Raw genomic sequence first — 19,705 nt, forward strand, 5'->3', positions numbered from 1 at the left:
CTGCCCAGAGCATGGCCTTGTCTTGCGGTGCATAATGCGAGAACTCCAGGAATTCGCGGATAGCCTTGAGGTCGTTGGGTGTCACCGCACGTCTGGATGACGGAGGCACAGGCATTGGCCTGGACGTCAGCTTGTCACGGTCGATGCCCTTCAGCAAGGCCAGTATCCTGGGTGCTCTGAGCAGATCCACCGGACCATCATTCAATACAAAGTGGTGGCGGACGGCTGCTAGGTATACCCTGATTGTCTTCCCAGACAGTGACGCGGACAGTGACGTCATGAAGAGAACTATATCATTGACCGTCGGTGCCAGATGGCTGAAGCGGAGCTGCTGCGCAAACTGAATGTAGGACCTGACTCCAGGGCTGTAGGTCTGGCGTGTCCGGGGCGCCACCGATTGGGCCAGGAGCCTGCTGGCTTGAGCGTCGAGTATCTCCCTCCTGGTGGTGGCTGGAGGTGAATGATATCGAACCCACCCATCTGCAATGTGGGGACACGGCAGCAGCACCAAACGCAGTGGATAATAAAATAAGCAAGCAGTTAAGCCAGTACGAAGAGCAAAACATGACAGACCATCGCATCGCTGTGCCCAGCTACAATGACTTTGAAGGCAAACTAACTGGCTGCTTGCAATACGTATTTATTTACCGAAGCATCCCGGTATTAATGCGCCGGTTTGGACGCATTTGAGCATCCCGGTGCTCGCCTCACAATCATCAGCGTCCGTCGCCAGTTTGCGTATTTAGAGCATCTTGGTGCCAGCTATACTAAATATGGGCATTTTAGGTATCCCTTTCGCTACCTGCCCATCCTCTTGGGCATCCCGGTGCCGGACTTATTATTACGTGTAACCCGGTGTCCGTCCAGGTGTGATAAGCATCCCGGTGCTCGCTTACCGCTTAATTCATATGGGCATCCCGGTGCCCGCTTGACTAACAATTATAGGCATCCCGGTGCCCCTTACAACGCAACCCGCTCACATATGCATCCCGGTGCTCTCCTTAGTATTGTTACGCGCAACCCGGTGCCCGTCTGGGTGTTAAAGCATCCCGGTGCTCGCTTATGGCTGTGGGCAACTTGGCCCCATACTGCTTGTTTTAGTTCCGCGCAATTAAATGTGAATTGCCGTAAACAGTTAAGAATGCATCACTTAGCCTCGCATCAAGCCCAGGGTGTAACGTGTACGCATCCACGCTAAGGCCATCTTGATGCCGGCCCACATAATTATCGCTCGCATAGGCATCCCGGTGCCAGTCTGAGTGCAATGAGCATCCCAGTACTCAACTTAATACCCTGACATAGGGGCATAGCTATACCACGATGCCAAAACGCCTATGACCGTTGAGAGCCAATTTTTGGTTTTTGCAGGATTGCACTATATGAGCACTGCATAGCCACTTCCTTCCAAAAGAGAGCAGCGAAGCGGGGGGGGGGGGGGGGGGGGGGGGGGCAGTGTAGGGAGGAGAGCCGCCCGTGCTAAAGGGTGGGCGAATAGTAAGGGAGAGATTGAACTGAGAAATTGGTTTCGGTGTAGTTGGTATGGCAGAAAAAAAATAACAATAAGTCAGTGTAGTGACGGCGAAGGCCAGACACAGCAAAACGGACACCCCAAGGGGCTGTGAATATATTGTGAGACATCATTAGACGATCTAAGTTGGCAGTGGAACTGGGTCCGGATTGGCAGACGGAGCTAGCGAGCGGAAGCGACTGAGCTGTAGACGGGAGAGGGCGTCCGCAATACTGTTGTCGATACCTGAGATGTGACGGATCAACAGGATGAAGTTGTAGCGTGCCGCAATACGCAGGGTGGTCCGTATGAGGTTCATGACCTCCAGATTCCGGCATGAGCCGGATTCCCATGCTGTGGCGACAGCTTGATTGTCGCAATGGAGGAGGATCTTCTTCGTCTGCCACTGCGGGCCCCACAATTGCGCGGCCACAGCAATGGGATACATCTCCCGCCACATGATAGAGGAGAAAGGGCCGTGCTGGTGCTCCGGGCCCCATTCTTGGCAAAACCAGGCACTCTGAAAGAAACCTCCAAATCCCGGGCCGGAAGCATCGGTATAGAGCTCAAAGTCTGGGGGCTTCGACCATACTGGGTCACGCAGAAGCGCTCGGCCGTTCCAGTGTGGGAGGAACTCCTTCCACCAACGGATGTCTGCTTGAGCATCGGCGTCCAGGTGCACTTCTTCATCTAAGCCTGTCACGGTGGTGCTGGTATGGATGAGACGACGGGTGAAGGTGCGGCCGGCCGCAACCACTTTGGACGCAAATGAGAGGAGGCCAATTAGTGACAACAGTTGACGTTTCGTGCACGATGGGCTGACCGCCCACTCGTTGAGCCGCGCTTTGATCTCGAGAAGCTTGTCGGCCGGCAGCCGCATTTCCAGAGCCTGAGTATCCAGCTCAATGCCGAGCACTGTCATGACCGTGGCCGGACCGACAACCTTGTCTGCTCCTTCCGCGATGGGAACCCCGAGGTTGGCGAAAACCTCCAGGATGGTGGCCATGTGCACCGCTGCTGTTGATGTGGCGACCACCGGCGCTGGTGGTGAGACGTTGATGAAATCGTCAAGGTAGTGTTCCAGACACTTCAAACCGTAGTTGTGGCGAAGTAGCCAGGCCAGTGCTTCGGCTAGGCGGTTGAATAAAGCTGGTGCGGAGCGCAGGCCGAAAGGCAGCACTTTGTCGACATAAAACTTCCCCCGCCAACATATTCCGAGTAGAGGCCAGTCGTTGGGATGAACGGGACAGAGCCGGAATGCATGCTTGATGTCCACTTTGCATAGCAATGCCCCCTTCCCAGTGCGCATGACATGATCGGCCACCGTATCCACCGAGATCATTTGGAAGGAGAAGTCTGAGTTCTTGATGCCATCATTTATGCTCCTGCCAGCAGGAGCGGAGAGGTGCATGATTAGGCGGACGCCACCCGACTTCTTAGGTACAACTCCAATGCCAGAGGTGTGAATGGGGAGAACAGGAGGCTCCTCAAACGGGCCAGCCGTATGCCCGCGCTCACATTCCTGGCGGAGATAGTCATCGACTACTTCTGCATTGTCAGCAGCGGAGGACAAATTACGTGACAAAAAAGACTCAGACAGACAGTTGCCAAAACCAATGCGAACACCAAATTCAAGATCATGCAATAAGGAAGCGACCAACTGGTCATCGGGGTGTGATTCTAATTCTATTTTAAGTGCGCTAATAATGATGGGCGTGTGGGGTTTATGTGCAGATAAAGGAAGACAGGAGGAAGGAGTACTCATGGAGCTACTTGCGGGCTGGGCATTCCTTGGCCGGGTGGGTGCCAGAGCAGAAGGAGCAGCAGTGCTTAAAGCGGCATTGATTAAAGGAGCAGTTGCCCGCATTAAACTTGCGGCAGATGGTGGACTGCCCGGGCGTGTGGACACTTCCTCCGCTTGTTGCGCCCGAGGTGGCATGCAGCGTCCGGCTGTCGGAGCCGCGAAAAAGACAATTGTTGGCCAGGTGGCCCACCTTCCGGCACTTGGAACACGTGGGAAGTGCCTGGCCCGTGAAACATTCAGTGTACAGCGCCGTGTCAAGTGATGAAAGGGGGGTGCGTGCCCGAGCCACCGATTGCCGCACCCGGATGTCGTACTCGAGCACCGCAGCCAGGCGGTACTTCGCTGCGGCTTGCACAATGCGTAGCTGGTGTTCTGCCAAGCTAGCAGCGCAGGCCGGGTCGTTCGAGGTAGCTATAATCGTGAAGATGGACCATGCTTCCATCCACGAAGCTAAAGAATCAATTCGCCTCTTGGAGGCTTGAGAGGCGGAGATCACCAAGCAATCGCCGTCCTCGGCTAATTTGACCCGCTTAGAGATAGGCTGATCATCGGAGGGCCTCTCGTACTTGGCGGGAAGTAGGAGGGCCAGATCAAAAAACTCGACCTTGCAAATTTTTGAAATGGCTTCATTACTTACATGGCATACGCATGCAGGGAATGCAGGGAATGCGGGGGCAGAATCTAAACTGGCCGGCATCTCAGCACGGGCAGAATCATGAGTCAAAAACATACCGGCTTGATCTGATGGCCCATCAGACGCTCCCCTATCCGGTCCTCGAGATGCGGAGTGGGCCGACAACGCCGACGAGACCGAAGCCGAAATCATCTCCGCAAGAGACCGCTGCTGGTCAGGAGTGAAGGCCATGATGAAACTGGCAGTACGTTCCTAGGAATACGGCTGTGGAAAGACTACTATGCTCCTCGGCAACTGAGGAGGCTAGAGGAAACGACTAGAACAAGTGAAAACAAATTGTTGGTCAGCAATGACACACTCAGTTGCAGCACTTTCACCGGAAAGGGAACCTTGCATTTGTTGTCACACTAACTTGATTTTTTTTCTGTTTCTTATTCTAATTATTGTTATTTTTGCGGGTTCGTTTACTGGTTGCCATGGCGCCTTTGGCTTGTTGGTTTCGTGAATGTTAACTACGGTTTGCAATGTGCAAACCTCCATTTTGAAACAACAACAACAACATTATGTGCAACGAGGAGACAGAAATTTAAATAAATCACCACAATAAATTTCAAATAAGTATACAAGAGGAATAAAACAGAGAGGCTCCAGGCCGTCCAAGAGAGTGCTCAATACTGAGAGGCAGAGCTAGTTCAAACAAATAAAGGACGGAAAATGTGTTTTAACTCTGAGTTTCACGCACTAAGCGACTGATGATCCAGTACTGTACTGATCCAGATTACTCATTACTGTTTTCTGATGATTGCTTAGTGCGCGAAACTCAGAGTTAAAACACTTTTTCCGTCCTCTTATTGTTTAAACAAGAGGAATATAATAAATATTGAAAAAAGGGAGACATTCAATGTAACAACACAGCAATACACAGCAACGCAGGGATACATCTAGCCCATACAGTTGTAAAACAGGGTGTGAGGGTGTAGCGGTAGAGAGTTTATTGAGTGTCTCCCTTTTGACAATATTTTCCTCTTGTTACTGTAAAGCGTGAAATTTTTGCGGCGTTTTTAGTTCGCGTTTTCAGAATCCGGACAGGTTTGCGAGGTTTTAATTTTGCGATTGCAGAATGTGCTACTGTGGCATTCATGCTAAACCTTTCATGGATCTCCTTTTCGCGCTGTCTAAATTTCGCGATTTCCACGCGGTCGTGAATTTCGCAGAAATTAGACCATCGCAACAATTTCACGGTTTCAACGTGACAGTAACTGATTTCAAATTCATTGTGGTGATAACGTTTCCTGAAGATAGCCACAAGAAAACGCTCAGATCAACTAAATGTTGTTACTTGTTGTCTGCGGATGACTGTGTATTAACCTTTACTTCAGTAAGTGTGTTCTTTTTTGTTCTTAGTTGAATTTGGAATGTATCATTTTTTAAACTGTTCTTTCCATATGTTGTGTTGTGTCCAGATTCGTTCACGGTGCGCAATTTGTCAGCCATGGTGGTTGACAGTCACACTGTGCACTTGAGTTGGGTACCACCAGATACTGCAGGCGACGTAGCATGGTACCGGATTACCTGGAGAAGTCAAGCCCGCACACGTCGACAGCGTCGTCAATCCACAGGTGTACGTGATCGAGTGAAGAGCCAAGTCGTACCAGGGAATGCAACGTCAGCCAATATCTCAGTGGACCTTAGCAGAGGGCATGTTGAGTTTTCTGTGCAGGCATCACATGAAAGTGGTCTAGCTGGTGACATGGTGAATATAGTTCCCCGAGGCCAAGGTCAGTCCTCAGTCGGTTCAGTGTCCTGTACATATACTAGTACTCCGAGCCCCTACTCCTCACCACCTCAGTATCATGACAATCTTTCCTATGGCTTCTTGTCAACCTCCAAATACTTGTATTGTCTTCCCTGAGTTTTGTCTGTTTAGAAAGGAGCATTGATTCCAGCTCTGAACGCAAAAGTGTGGAACTGAGAGCTGTAACTGACTTTTTCTCTATCCTCCTCAGTTGAGCAAACCGTGTGTGTTTGGTCTTGTGTACTCTTGATACAACTTATCAGTGGGCACCCTGCATCCTGCACCATTCATGCATGTATGAGCATATGGTCGGAAAAATCATTTGAGACTGCTCAATGCACTTTTTATGCACGGGCTTGGTATGGTCCATTGCTTTGCTTTTGTATGACTATCAATACCAAAGGTCTTTTGCAAAGGTGCATTATACGGCAAATCTATTCGGGCTGTCCTGAGGTCTCCTATGGAGTTTGCTGCATGTTGATGTAAACACTTGATGTTCCCTGTGTGCTGCAGCACCTCTGATACACCAGTTTAAAGCGACAAGCAGGACAGCTGGAACCCTTCTCTTCACTCCATCATTGGCCGACGTGCGCTCTGCCTTCCAGTTGATATTTCACTTTGGAGAGGGCCTGCAAGCTCCGTTGCACATAGCTGCGGATGAGGTGCAATGTAATACGGAATTCTCATCGTGCTCCGTGGCTGTCAGCGCTGCGCAAGCATCTAGCCTAGGTACTCTAGACATGAGTCAAGCTCAGTCTCTGCAACTGCATGCTGTCAACACTGGAGCTCGGGCACTGTCGGCAAGCTTTGGTAAGGCCAGTACACATAAAGGAGGATTATGCACCTATAGGGTATTTGAGATGCCTGATGATACTCTTATCTGTCATGCAATGTGCTTACTTGTACAGAAACACTAGGCATCCGTGTGCAGTTCATCTTTAGTCTCGTGACTAGTATCGTTGACTTTGACAGAGCATCTACACGTGTCCAATTTTCTGAAAGATATTTGAAGTTTGTTTTGTGAAATCTTTGCCTAGGTTACGCTCTCACTTCAATACCCCACCTTTCCTTGCTCCACCTCAAGCAGTACTGTGTCGGTCATTTTGTTATGTTCCTCACAGCTATACCTCGAGTTCTAGTGCCTGTGCCCATCACAAGCTCCGCTGAAGGTGAGTTGTGTTGATCGGTATCACGGTGTTCCAGCTACGGTGTGACCTCTTCAGGAAAGGAAATTTAAAAATCGGATTTGTGAAAATGAAGTGCGTGCACTCAGCAGATTCTGCAGCTGTTTCTACATGTTTAAACTTGACATATCGAATGCCGTGTTCTTTTCTTTATGATGGCTGTTGTTTCAGATGTTAGTTCTACCCGTATTGACGTCACCAGCAGCACTGACACTACAAGTATAAGTAATGAGCAACCTGTCACCACAACCTTCCCATCCACTACAGATGGTAAGTAACTTAGTTGTTTAGGGATGAAAATCGTGAAACCTTTGTCTAGAATTTTCAGTAGGGTTGTGTATTTTATTTCACTGACCAATGGCAAGAGCCAGTACAAAGGAGGGGAAGTGCGGTATGAACATCTAAGTGTCACCACTTGTAGTCTTTGCGGTGCTGGGTCGAATGGTCTTGGTCTGAGGAAGCTGAGATGCTCCCTTCGTCTTATTCCTGATTGAACTCGTGCACTTCCCCCGAAACTGGATGATTGCATCCTACAAGTGATTTGTGTGGAAAATCTCACTGAAAGCGTCACTTTGTTCTTATAGAAGCACGGACAAGCGTGAAACTCCCAGAACCTGTAATCTTCTGGACGCTTAATCGAATGGTATTGGTCGGAGGAGGCTGCGATATACCACTCGGCCTTCATTCCCTGTTGAACATGGTCCTGCATGCCGCCCGTACTAATCTTCAGACAACTGCATGCCATTTGGCTCTGGCCTCATGGTATCGAGTCATGGTATCGAGTCATGGTATCGAGTCATGGTATCGAGCACCTTTTGCAAGTACAGTGTATTTGTATTTGTATTCATCCAGCATTCAGTTCTGGCTCGTCAGACGACTTCTAATAAAATGTTTTAATGGGAAATAAAGGGTGATAGCCAACCATGGCAAACTATGGGTAAACATTAGCGACATATTCAAAGCATTTGATTTTGTGATTAGTGCAGCAGGCGCAGCTAGCCAGAGAGAAGATATTTTTAAAATTCCTTGATATCAGTGCATGATTGAGGTAGAGCAGACCATAGCCTAGGGAGTATGCAGAGAAGAAAGGAGACTTCAGGTACAGCCGGGGAGGATCAGGCACACGGTAGAGTAAGTGCATTGTGAATAGTGCAAGTGGGAGAAACTTGACCAGCTATTACATTATTCATTAGCAAGTCATTTTGTGCTAGAGAGTCTACATGTATGTCCACATGTATGTCTTATGTTCCGTCCAGATGACAGCGATGACACGAAAGCAGGTGGCTTGAGCTCACTGTTCCTCATCATCATTGCAGCGTGTGGCGGAGGAGTCTTGTTCATTATTATCCTGATGGTGGTGTGCTGCTGCTGTGGGTGTTGCTGTTGCAATTCCAAATCAAGGTAAACACACATATGCACACTATCATTCGTGTGCCCTGTGACTAGGCAACATCACCTCATTGATAACGTGCCTGTGGCAGTCCAATATATTGCAGCTCTTTTCCTACTGATTGTTTTGTTCTGTGATCATTTGAATTTATGACGATTGGATGGTCCTGTTTTTGCTTTCGTGCAAAGACCATTCTGTGGCACGTGTAGCACAGAAATTGCTGGTAAATTGAATTCCGATTGTGAAGAGTACTGGTGCGAATGGCCTCATAGGATATACCTGCTCTACTTGGGCTAATGTAATTTGTCTTCCTCCAACTATACCTCTATTCAAAGACCATTCTCTTTGTGTTCTTGTATATATTGCTATGCAGTCGGAAGACTTCAGACTCGGAGCTTGCTGCTAGAAAGCAGAGTCAAGAACGAGAAGAAGCCATGAAGGAACTGGAATCTCCTCTCCCCGTTGAAGTTCACAACCCTCTTTCCGCTCGCAACCCATCCTTGCCCAATATTGACAATGATGATGATGATATGTTTGTGGAAACGGGACTTGGTGAGAAGATGGCGTATACTTCGGGGAATGACCTCTCTGTGTCCTATCAGCCAGGCAGTGACTTGCCACCCCCGCCACTATTCAATGAACTAGAAGACGACAATCCATCGTTGAAACTTCATCCTATAGAAATGATGACGTCCCTTCCACCACCATCACCGCCATTGCCTCCTCCACCACAAGTATCTGAGAGTTTCGAATTGCCAACTTACACCCCGGGTCCGCAGGTTGATGAGATCCCTCCTTCGGTTGATATCACGGCAGCAACACCCACGGTGGGTGGCCCTCCACCACCTCCACCTCCACCCCCGCCATTACCAGTAGGCGGCATACCCGCTCCAGCATGGCGACAACAGAATGGCGAGGCATCATCATCAGGCACCAATGACAGTGGTCGTTTCAGTGTTCGAAGTGCAGACGTGAATAGTGAATTTGGATCACGTGCTAGCCGTGGAAGTCGTCGCTCAATGCCAGCCCTCACACCCGATGACCTGAAAGGTGCCCTGAAGAGAAATCGACAGCGCCCTCCAATCCCAAAGCCCATGCGAGGTGACGCAAGCGTTGTTGTTCGACCAAGTCTGAGGTCTATCCCACGCCCTAGCTCCATGCAACTTGATATGGAGAAGGATAAGCAGCAACAGATGGAAGCAACTGGCGGCACCCCAAAGAGCGAAACAATCAGATCAACATCATCAGCATTGTCCGCCAGCTCCAATGTTTCTGATAAACTTTTACTTGCATTGTCCCAGCGTCAGGGATCAGTCAGATCAGTATCCTCCAATATGTCTAACTCTTCTGATAAACATCCTCCCCCAGTAGCGCCTAAAGGATCAGTTCGCTCGACTAAGTCAAGAAAAAGCATGACACCCCCACCAGCTGCCACCCCTCCCGGACCGCCGGAAAACACTGCTCTATCGTATTCTGCCAGCAAGCGTTCCTCCAGCCTTGTTTCTTCCAACTGTCCCTCCTCAACTTCCTTTGGTGACGGAGCTAAGGAAGGCATGGGAGCTGCAACTGCTTTCAATGCGTCGGCCGTTTCACTGTCGTCCGAATCCAATCAAACATCATCAAATGGAACACTGGGCGACAAGTCCACTGCTAGTGAACAGCTATCAATTGACAGCAGCATGCATAATGGCAGTACTAGTAATGGGCTGGCAAAAACATTCACAACTAGTACATTGCCGCTGCCACAGAAGAGCTACGACTCGGCGGAAATTCGAGCGGAAACGCTAGACCGATCTCCACGATCCAAAGCAACAGACAGCAATCCTGTTGAGAGGAAGAGTGCATCAGAGCCAAGCGACCTGCAGACGCTGGATGGAATTGAAAATCTCTCGTCGATGTTTGATAATGATGTAAGTAGTTTAGTTGTGAGAGCAATGTGTGAAACCAACATGATCCACAGTCTATCGTTATAGTGTAAAGCTTACACAAACCGGTATACATGCTTAGCTCCCAGGAGCATAGCAACCAGTGCCAGACCTGCCAACTTCAATTCGCCTGTGGTAGGGAGATCTCCCTCCAGGTTGGGCTGCCAGTAGGGAGGTCACCAGCCCTCAGCATGTAGGGATACATATGAGCTTCTGCTTGCCATTTAAACATGTTGACCATGCATAGGAACAGAGTGCCACACACACATCAACCAGTGCACCACAGTACATGCATAATTAATAATTTCAGAAATTTCAGGTGCTCAAAATTATAGGTATGAGGGCAAAGACCATATTAGTTGAACAGGTATTTTAGGTAAAGAAAATCAGTTCCCTATCGGATGATGTGTGTCAATGTTGTACGACTTGAAGTTTTAGGTGTGAGAAAGATTCACCGAAAGTACCAAAAATAGAAGTACACCGACATGTTGTGAAATTACAGCATCCTGCTCTGGATATGAGCCTGTGACCATAATGTGTATGTCAGTTACATCGCGTTAGCACTCAATGCTCCGTGATGGAAGATTCTCTTCTTTTTGTTGTGGTCTTTTCACAATTTGTTCCTTGCAGATTGACGCCATTCTGCATCAGCTGGAAGAGCGTCGAGACACATTGACCAAGCAGCTGCTGGAGCTGAATGTCAATGACAGTAGTGCTGATGGGGACGCCCATTCTGCCATGACCAATGGCGTGAATGGCTCCGAGCCCGAACCAGCATTCTCTGCTATCGATCGAAATGACAAGAAACCAGTGGCATGATGGTGGAGGCGGCTGGTGTGTAGCCACCCTGGTATCAGAGTGTTATGTTGATAGTTACAAGACAGTGAAGCATTAACTGCAATGCTGGTCAGTGCAACCGGCTGATCTGATCCTACTGGCATTGGTCAGTCTTGGTTGATATATAGGTATGCATGTAGTTGCGTGTGTGCATGTGTATGTGTGTGTGTGTGTGTGTGTGTGTGTGTGTGTGTGTGTGCGTGCGTGCGGCTTGTGTTCGTCTGTCTGTGCCCTTCCACACGTGGAAAGTAAACAGTCTTCAGATTTTACTTGTACTGTGAACATTTATTCAAACCCAGAATATCACCGACTAGTAGTATCCCTGGGCTAGAAGTATTTACTTGCAGTACTGTATCCTATTTTAGTGCTTCAGCTGCTGCTTGATAGAGCATAGAATTTTCTAGTTTTGTATATTCATAGATTGCAGTACTTGCATGTGTCAGACATGCTCTCGTGTTCACAGCGTATCCAGGGCGTTGCCATGCTTATGACTGTGACGCGCTTTGCAGCTCTGTGTGTATATACTGTAGATATTTACGATTTGATGTGTTGGTCTGACAGCCTGTTGTGCTCGTTCTAGCCCAGCCTTGGTAATATTATTCAAAACTTGAGATGAGACCGTCGTTACAAATACACATCATACCTAACTATACCGTGTTGCCCGCGTTTCTATTTTAAATTTCCAGCTTTCACTTTTCTTACTGACTTTCCCCTGCTTATCCGTAAAAGAGACAATTCTACTCCTGACCTCTATGCAGCGGTAATTGTTCCTGTTGTGCTGGGACAACCTCATTTCCAAAACAACACAATTGGTCACAGTGGTTAGTCGTTCTCTGCTTGCCTCCCAAGTTACATTTTGGTCTTGACTCATAGCAGCTAGGTCTGTTTCGGTGCTAGCTTCGCCTGTGAGTGTGAGGCTGTCATGGTCCAGTGCAGTTCTTGGTATTGTGGCTGTGAACGCTTGTTGTAACAGATTTACTTGGTGTTCAAGGAAAAGACAATGTCTATGAGAAAGATAGCCTAGATAAAAGGATGATGCTGCCAGCCTATACATGACACAGTCATGTACATGATGTAGTTGTGAAACTCACAGGGTTGGTGCTAGGGGTGCAGCTGAGGTGGCGTGAATAGAGTTGGGAGTGCAAGGCGTAGAATATGAATGATATCAAGAGTCCATAACCCAAGAGTATGCAACTGTGATCTCTTTTCTATGGGCCAGATGCGCGGCGCGCTGCCTTCATTACATCATTCAGCTGCAGTCCGCGGCGACTCCGCGGTCAGTCCGCGCACTGCGGAAAATCAAACACCGCACTTTCCCTCCAGTTTGAAATGAACTTTCGTACGGAACTGGAGTTCACGCGCCAGAATTCAGAGATTGTGTAGGTACTGCAACGAATCGAGCAAAAAACGGATGGGCTCGTGCGAGAAATTGAGAGTTTGAATGCATGCTTTCAGAGCGTGATGAAGGCAAGTAACACTTAGTTACGTAATGAAGGCAGCGCGCCACGCATGCAGGCATAGTTGCATACTCTTGGGTTATGGACTCTTGATGATATCAGTATGTCACATACTTATGTGACAGTAGTGACAGTACAGTGTAACAGGGTGAAACTGTCACAGCGAACGTTTAGTCGACCTGGACTGGAGAGAGAAAATCTGTACCGGTTACCGGTTACCTGGTTACGGGTAGATCTACTGTGGCGTGGCCCAAATGGTTGTACTAGTACATGATTGTACTCAACAGCAACCAACAAGTCTCACCAGAGCAAGGAGTAGTTACTGTACAGTCTGTAGTCTTGTTACCAGTACAGTCATGTACAGTCATGTAGGTCTAGTACTGATCTTTTTTTTTTTTTTTTTTTTTTTTTTTACTACAAAGCACTGGCCAGCAACACAAAAGGGGATGTAGAAAAAAGTGGACAAGCGAACTTTGACAACACAGAGGAGCGTGGCATGCGTGCCGATGAGGTAGGTCAACCTCCCCCGACCTAGTGGTCTCGGGTTCAACAGTTGGTCTACGCATCAGGAAGGGGAGATGGACAGAGAAAGGGAGAATGAGCATGAGGAGCTTCCCAGGAGAGGAAGAGTGAGAGAGAGAGAGAGAGAGAGAGAGAGAGAGAGAGAGAGAGACAGAAAATGATAATAATAGAGACAACCGGTTATTCTCAGTGCTGGTGGACTTCAGTGGCCCATAGCCAATTGGTCTGGCGGAGGTGATGGTAGGCCTTGGTCTTGAATGTCGGCAATTTCTTGAGAGTTGGGCGTTCGGCGAGGATTGGGGCAGGCAGTGTGTTCCAGCTCTCCAGGACAAAGTATGGGAAGGAGCGGCGGATGAACTCTGGACTGGAGGCTGGCAGAGGAGTTGCGAGTTGGAAAGAGTGGCCACCGAGGGACTGGCGTTGCCGGCGCGTCCGGGGTGCAGCGTTAACTCTTGCTGGGGGAGGTACCATGTTGGTAAGCAGAGCTGGACCTGGTATGCATTGCAGCTTATACAGGTAGCACAGCCCGTAAACATGCCTTCGGATTGCCAGGCTGGGGAGCAATGAGGGGCCAATAACCTTCATGGCTCGACGCTGGACCAGGTCCAGCTGATGGAGGTGACAATGTGCCGCACTTGCCCAGACGAGAGGGGCGTACTCCATTATAGGCCGTACAAATCCTTTGTACACAGTTAGGCGCCCTGCACTGTCCAGGATCCGAGATGCCTTTCGGAGCAGGCCGAGTCGCTGGTTGGCTCTAACGGCAAGGGAACGGATGTGGGCCCGGAAGGAGAGAGTACTGTCAAATAACACTCCTAGCAGCTTGAGCTGAGGGCTCTCAGGCACCTGCATGCCATCAAATGTGAGCTGTGGGACATCCAGGGATGGTCTGTGGCGGTCAAGGAGTATTGCCTGAGATTTTGATGGCTCGAACTTTATCTTCCATTGGGCACCCCAAGTCTGCAGGCGGTCAATAGATGCTTGGAGGCTATTGCAAGCAGCAGCGATGGTATCTGGGTTTCTGATTAGGGCATAGAGTGTTGTATCGTCCGCGTAGACAGCTAGACTGGAGCCTGGGGCTAAACACTGTTCTGCATCGTTTACATATAACAGGAAAAGAGTGGGACCTAGGAGGCTACCCTGGGGCACTCCAGCCTTGATCGGGAACAGTGGGGAGGACTGACCGCCAACAACTACAGTCAGTTTTCGGTCATGGAGATACGACCTTAGCCAAGCCAGGAGTTGGCCGTGGATGCCACATTGCTGTGCCTTCGCAAGGACACCTGGGTGGGAAACCTTGTCGAATGCCCCGGCAATATCAACTGCCAGGGCATGCACAAGACCGCCGCCAGCCAGGGTAGTGGCCCAGGAATGCTGGAGAGCCGTCAGTAGGTCACTTGTGCCCAGTCCACGTCGGAAGCCAAACTGGGACGAGGAGAAGAGCTGATGGGTTTCCAGGTGGTTCACAAGCTGCCGATTGATGATACCTTCCATGATCTTAGAGATGATCGTCAGGAGAGATATAGGCCGGTAGTTCTTCATCATGGATTTGGGTCCTTTCTTGTGCACTGGAACGACACGGGCAATTTTCCATGATTGGGGCTGGACTCCATTTGCAAAACACAGGCGAAACAATCTAGCCAGCGGATGTGCTAGTTCAGCTGCACACTCCTTGAGTACTCGTCCTGGGATCTCATCTGGACCAGTGGATTTGGATGTGTTGAGACGCTTCAGGCACTGTTGGACTTCAGAGACGCGGAAGCGGACGCGCTGCAGGCCCGGAGTGGTAGTGCAGGGTGTTGCTGGTAACTCAGCATTGTCGATGTCATTATCCCCAAGGCTACATTTTTCAGCAAAGAATCTAGCAAGGCACTCGCTCTTGGCTTTCGATGTACTGTGCTCGTGCCCGTCAGCATCAGTGAGTGTTGGCACGTCTGTAGTCCTACCCAGACCGGCGGCGCGCTTGACATTCCTCCACCAGTCCTTGTCTCTCATGGAACCACGTGTGAGACGCTCTCGGACTGTCTGCTCTTCAGCTTGTTGTGCACGATGTTGGGTTGTAATAGATTGAGTGACAGTTGTCATGAACGACTGCTTCAGGCATTCGCTGGGCCCCTGGTGACGCCAGGCCTTCCACGCTTTCTCTTTGGCACGTTGAGCCTCAGTGCATTCTGGTGTCCACCAGCTCGGATCGGACGGCCTTGTTTCCAGCATCTTGTGGGGAATAAACTGCAGCATCCCAGACACGATGTGCCTAGTAACAAGGCTGCATGCTTCCTCTGGGTCCTCCGGAAACTCAGCTGCCCAGGCAATGCGACGGTAGTGGGCACGCAGTCTGTTCCAGTTGGCTTGGCCATATCGCCACACACGTCTCCGTGTGCTGGGCTCATTTTCAAGCGGGGCTTGAGCGAGCACAGCGTGGACAACACAATGGTCTGACCTTCCTATCGGCGGCGAGATACCGGTGGTCACAGTACCAGTGAAGTCAGAGAGCACTAAGTCCAGGGTGTTGAGACCTCGAGTTGGTTCTTGGACATGCTGCATGAGGCTGTGGGCAGCGCTTAGTTCCTCCATGTACTCCCCTGCACGGGTGGTCTTAGAGCTGCCGAGCCAAGCCGTGTTGTGGACATTGAAGTCTCCGACCAGCATGGTGTGGGTGCCGTGTTTTCTGACGCTATCCAGGATGCCATCGAGGTGCTCAAGTGTTGAGATATCAGTGTCTGAGGCGGATCCTGGCCTGTATACAGCACCCAGCACTATCTTACCATGATGGGCAGACTGCACTGTGAGCCAAGTTACTTCGTGAACAGATGAGTCGTACTGATCTAGATGATGGTACGCCAATGGGCTGCGTATCCAGATTGCTATGCCACCACCATGTTCAGTCCTGTCACGCCGGAGTGGGCCGGAGTACCCTGGGATGGCTGACTCGTGAAGGGAGAATTTCTCTGCGGTGATCTTGGTTTCAGTAACAACAGCGATATCAGCTTTGGAGGATACAAGCGCGTGTTGAAACTCTCCAAATTTGGACATGATTCCACCAGCATTTGTAAGGAGGATTTTCATTGTTGCTTGCTTGCAGTATCTGCGCTGCTGCTTTTGTTGTTGCTTGCAGTATCTGCGCTGTTGCTTTTGTTGTTGCTTGCAGTATCTGCGCTGCTGCTTTTGTTGCTACCTGCGCTTTGCAGTGGATTGGGCAGGGATGGGGATGTCTCTGGCGTGTCAGTTGGTGGGCAGCCAGGCTGAGCTGACCCTGGTACTGTCTTGTGAGTGTCGGATGTGTGGAAGGTCCACCTCCTGCAATAAAGTGGCCTTGGCCAGAAGTTGGCAGCCAGCAGGATATGCAGGGAGCTGGCATCCACAAACGCTCTTGCAGACATGCAGCCGCTAGCATTGACATGCATGCTACAGGTGTGGAGCACTACTGGTGTGTCGGAGTTGACGGCCCTGCTACGCAAATCAACAAATTCGCGTAACCGGTCTTCAGTTGTCTCCCTGCTGAGGTTACCAACATATACGACAGCTCTCTTCGCTCTGTGGGGCTCATCTGCAATTAGTTTCCATGCATCGTCGGAGATGGGCTGCAACACCTTTGTGCTCTTGTTGCGCTTTCGTCTCCGTGGCTGCTGAAAACCGTCATCCGCGTCACTCTCGCTCACGCTGTCCACATTGTGGCCAGGGCTGGCTGCTGGGCGAGCATCATTTTCAGTACGGGGCGCATCGGATGCTGGACCTTGGTTCAGCGCGCTGCTGTAGCTGGTAGATCTGCTCGTACTCGCACTCATGCTACACTGCCTGCAGGCTGTGCGGGGGTCAGTACGGGTACGGTCAGGGTTCGTAGTACGTCCTGGCTGGCACGGCTGAGGAGCTTTCGCCGCGGCAATGGCGGATTCTTTGAGAGAAGCTACCTCCTCCTTCAGCTCAGATACTTGTCTGGATAGCTCATCGAACCTATTGTTCAGGCGATCCTCGCGATCGGCGGCCTCGGAGACAAGTGCGGCCAGACTTTTTAGCACTGCCGATACATCCGACTCGATACTAGGCAGGGAGCCCAACATTTTCGTCTCAGATTCAGTCAAGGCTGATACACGAGAGTTAGTTCTCGTGGTAGCTCCGGGCATGGCAAGTTTCCGACACTACTCTACTTCTATTTCTAATCACTGATCTAGTCTACTTCCAGTCCGGCCTGATGCCGGCTGGGCTGCAAAAAAGGGGAAAAAAGGAGAGCCCGAAAAACGCGTGGCTCACTTTTCAAAAAAGTATTGACCCGAATTTGCCAGCTGAATCTCGATATTTTGCGGCATAATTTTGCTCGTGCATCGTCGAAATTTTGCTTTCATTTTGCTAGGCCACTCGATATTTTGCTCCCTTTTTGCTCCAAAATTTGTGTCACGTGTGAGAAAACTGACCGAAAGTGGGTTACGTGTTGGCAAAAATGAGAAAAAGTGAGTCACGTGTTGGTAAAATTGTGCCGAAATGAGTCATGTGCACCGTATATGTGTAAAATCTCCCAATTCCCAGCCAACACACCGATATTTTGCTCCATTTTGCCAGCAAATTCCCTTTCAAAATTCTTCGATATTTTGCTAGAAGAATTGCTAGCAAATTCGGGTCAGCACTACTCTTGTCGTCTTGACTTGATATATGAGCCTGGGAAAAGTCTTTCAACAGACTTGGATATTGAACTCGAAACTATGACGCTGTAAAATCGATTTTGGATTTTCCTCCACAGAATTATGTGCCATGATCTACATACAGTACTTAGTACTTGCTAACACTATCGGAATGTCCGGGAAACCCCAAGAAAACTCGCTTTTGTCCCGGTATACCGGAAAAGTTATAACATCTACCGGATTTTCAGAAAAATGTCCCCCAGCACCTTTTGTTGATTTTCAGTTTTTTCGACGCTCGCGAGCAGTGCTGTGCCCAACACAACGAAGCTCTAGCGAGCGAGAGAGAACTCTTGAGTTAGCGCTTTTACAGTACGTTTTTTCGTACTATTTTGAGAATGCTTGTGCAGATCGAGGAAAAATGGGCAAAACCCAGGAAAACCCTCCGTGCTGTCAAGGAAACTGTTTGCCAGGGCCAGGGCCCCAGGGCAGGGGTTGGCAAGTATGGATCTGCAAAATGCGGTCTGCCACTTCACACACACTTGACACAGTACAGGGGACGGTTTCAAATAGGACACCGGTTGCAAACCGGAACGGACTCAATATTCACTTTCTCTCTTGGTATTTTGATTAGAAAACATATGTCACAGTGAGACTACGATGTGTTATACTCCGAGCCAAAATTTCATGGCTCTGCGATGACCAGAAGCGCCATATCAAGCAGGTGAGTTTTTGACGTGTTGCTTCGCACTGCGACTTGAGTTTTACGACTATCGAAAAATCAACTTCTTGTCGCAGGTAAACAGCGGCTCGCTTCTCGCCAATAAAGCACCGCATACCAATCAAAACTAATGGAAGCACACACAAGGCTTATTGTTACTCTGTACTGGCCGTCGTGGAGCGATAGCAATTACCTAATTTCAGACCCAGAGTGAATTTGACGTGCACTCTAAAACGTGTCCGGTTTGGAGCCACCTCTGATTTGAACTTTTTTGAAGCGAAAAATTGGGCAACTTGGAGGCAATGGGTCAACACAAAGGAGTGGCTCAGTTCGATTGACTCTGGCCCCAGAGCAGACTTCAACATGCCAGTTTCCTTCCACAAACATATTTCGAGTGAAAAATCAACGCTGATGATCGGTTTGGGTCTATACAAATTTGGCTGTCAAAACGTCCCGGTATCGAGCCGTCCCCTCTACTGTGTTGTGTGTAGCCTTTTCTTCTATTTCTTCCGTTCGCCCCGAGCCACCGCGCTCTCAGCAGAGACTTCTCCGACCGTATCATGTTGTTGGTGTTGTGTGCTCGAGAGTGGACCACAAAGACTTTATTTTATCGACATTATACTCAGCGCGACAAGTCACGTCACAACAGTCATGGCAGCGTGCTGGCGGAACGGTTACACCACGGTAAGTGGAGCTACATGTACCTCGGTGCTCTGGCGACTCCTTTCGTTTCATGTTTTTGTGTAGCCACTGTGGTCTGACTGTTTCTTTCTTTCGTTTGACCTAAACAGTGCTACGCTGAGCATCCACATTATCGACAGTCACACTGGTTAGGTGTAACACCGACAAGCACAAAGCTTTATGAGCTGAACTTACTTACTTGACTCAGCGCAGTGAAGAAGTGAAGGACGGCCCAGGCATTCCTGCTGGACGAAAATCAAGAAAAACATCTTGGAGCGGAAGTCATCGTCACGTCCTTGAGCTAAACTAAAAGGCAAGCATGCACAATCATGTATGATGTAGATAACGAGTTACCTGGTTACGTAGGCCTGCTGTGGGTGCATGCTGTGGATCCATTGGCATTGAAGTGGAGAAGCTAGCAAGCACGTACGTGGTGTAGATATAGTACTACTCGAGTTAGTTCATTTTCGGACGTTGCAACTGCTTGGTAGAAGATAATTGCTGCCTGTCGGCTCCATCTTGTCCAGGATGCTTGGCATGATAGTGCAGTTCACATCTACTTCAGCCAGTGCGTGGATGTCCTCCTGGAATTCGACACCGCCAGTAAACCATGGTAAGCAAATGGGGATTTAGTTTCT

The 19,705-nt window shown here is 49.5% G+C and overlaps 2 protein-coding genes and 1 long non-coding RNA gene across 3 annotated transcripts in view; 2 read left to right on the forward strand and 1 right to left on the reverse strand.

The window, feature by feature from the left end:
* LOC135814557 (uncharacterized) overlaps window positions 1–4,400 on the reverse strand; it is a 5,851-nt gene extending 1,451 nt beyond the window's left edge. Inside the window, exons 1-2 of the mRNA XM_065327691.1 lie at window positions 4,044–4,400; window positions 1–480 (exon numbers count right to left, since the gene is read on the reverse strand). The exon at window positions 1–480 is cut by the window's left edge and continues 1,451 nt beyond it. Of these exons, the coding sequence (XP_065183763.1) occupies window positions 1–480; window positions 4,044–4,176 (613 nt within the window). The 5' untranslated portion in view covers window positions 4,177–4,400. The remainder of the gene's footprint in view (window positions 481–4,043) is intronic.
* The window catches only part of LOC135814556 (uncharacterized), a 26,286-nt gene extending 14,389 nt beyond the window's left edge, over window positions 1–11,897 (forward strand). Inside the window, exons 10-16 of the mRNA XM_065327690.1 lie at window positions 5,409–5,723; window positions 6,254–6,550; window positions 6,862–6,909; window positions 7,096–7,194; window positions 8,181–8,325; window positions 8,688–10,224; window positions 10,870–11,897. Of these exons, the coding sequence (XP_065183762.1) occupies window positions 5,409–5,723; window positions 6,254–6,550; window positions 6,862–6,909; window positions 7,096–7,194; window positions 8,181–8,325; window positions 8,688–10,224; window positions 10,870–11,058 (2,630 nt within the window). The 3' untranslated portion in view covers window positions 11,059–11,897. The remainder of the gene's footprint in view (window positions 1–5,408; window positions 5,724–6,253; window positions 6,551–6,861; window positions 6,910–7,095; window positions 7,195–8,180; window positions 8,326–8,687; window positions 10,225–10,869) is intronic.
* Window positions 11,898–18,842: 6,945 nt separating this feature from the next.
* On the forward strand, window positions 18,843–19,680 carry LOC135813612 (uncharacterized). The gene is made up of 3 exons (XR_010553040.1): window positions 18,843–19,070; window positions 19,178–19,380; window positions 19,595–19,680. It is a non-coding gene; the product is annotated as an uncharacterized LOC135813612 (long non-coding RNA).
* The last annotated feature ends 25 nt before the right edge of the window (window positions 19,681–19,705 follow it).

Source organism: Sycon ciliatum, chromosome 4 (assembly GCF_964019385.1).
Source record: "Sycon ciliatum chromosome 4, ocSycCili1.1, whole genome shotgun sequence".
NCBI classification, from domain to species: Eukaryota; Metazoa; Porifera; class Calcarea; order Leucosolenida; family Sycettidae; genus Sycon; species Sycon ciliatum.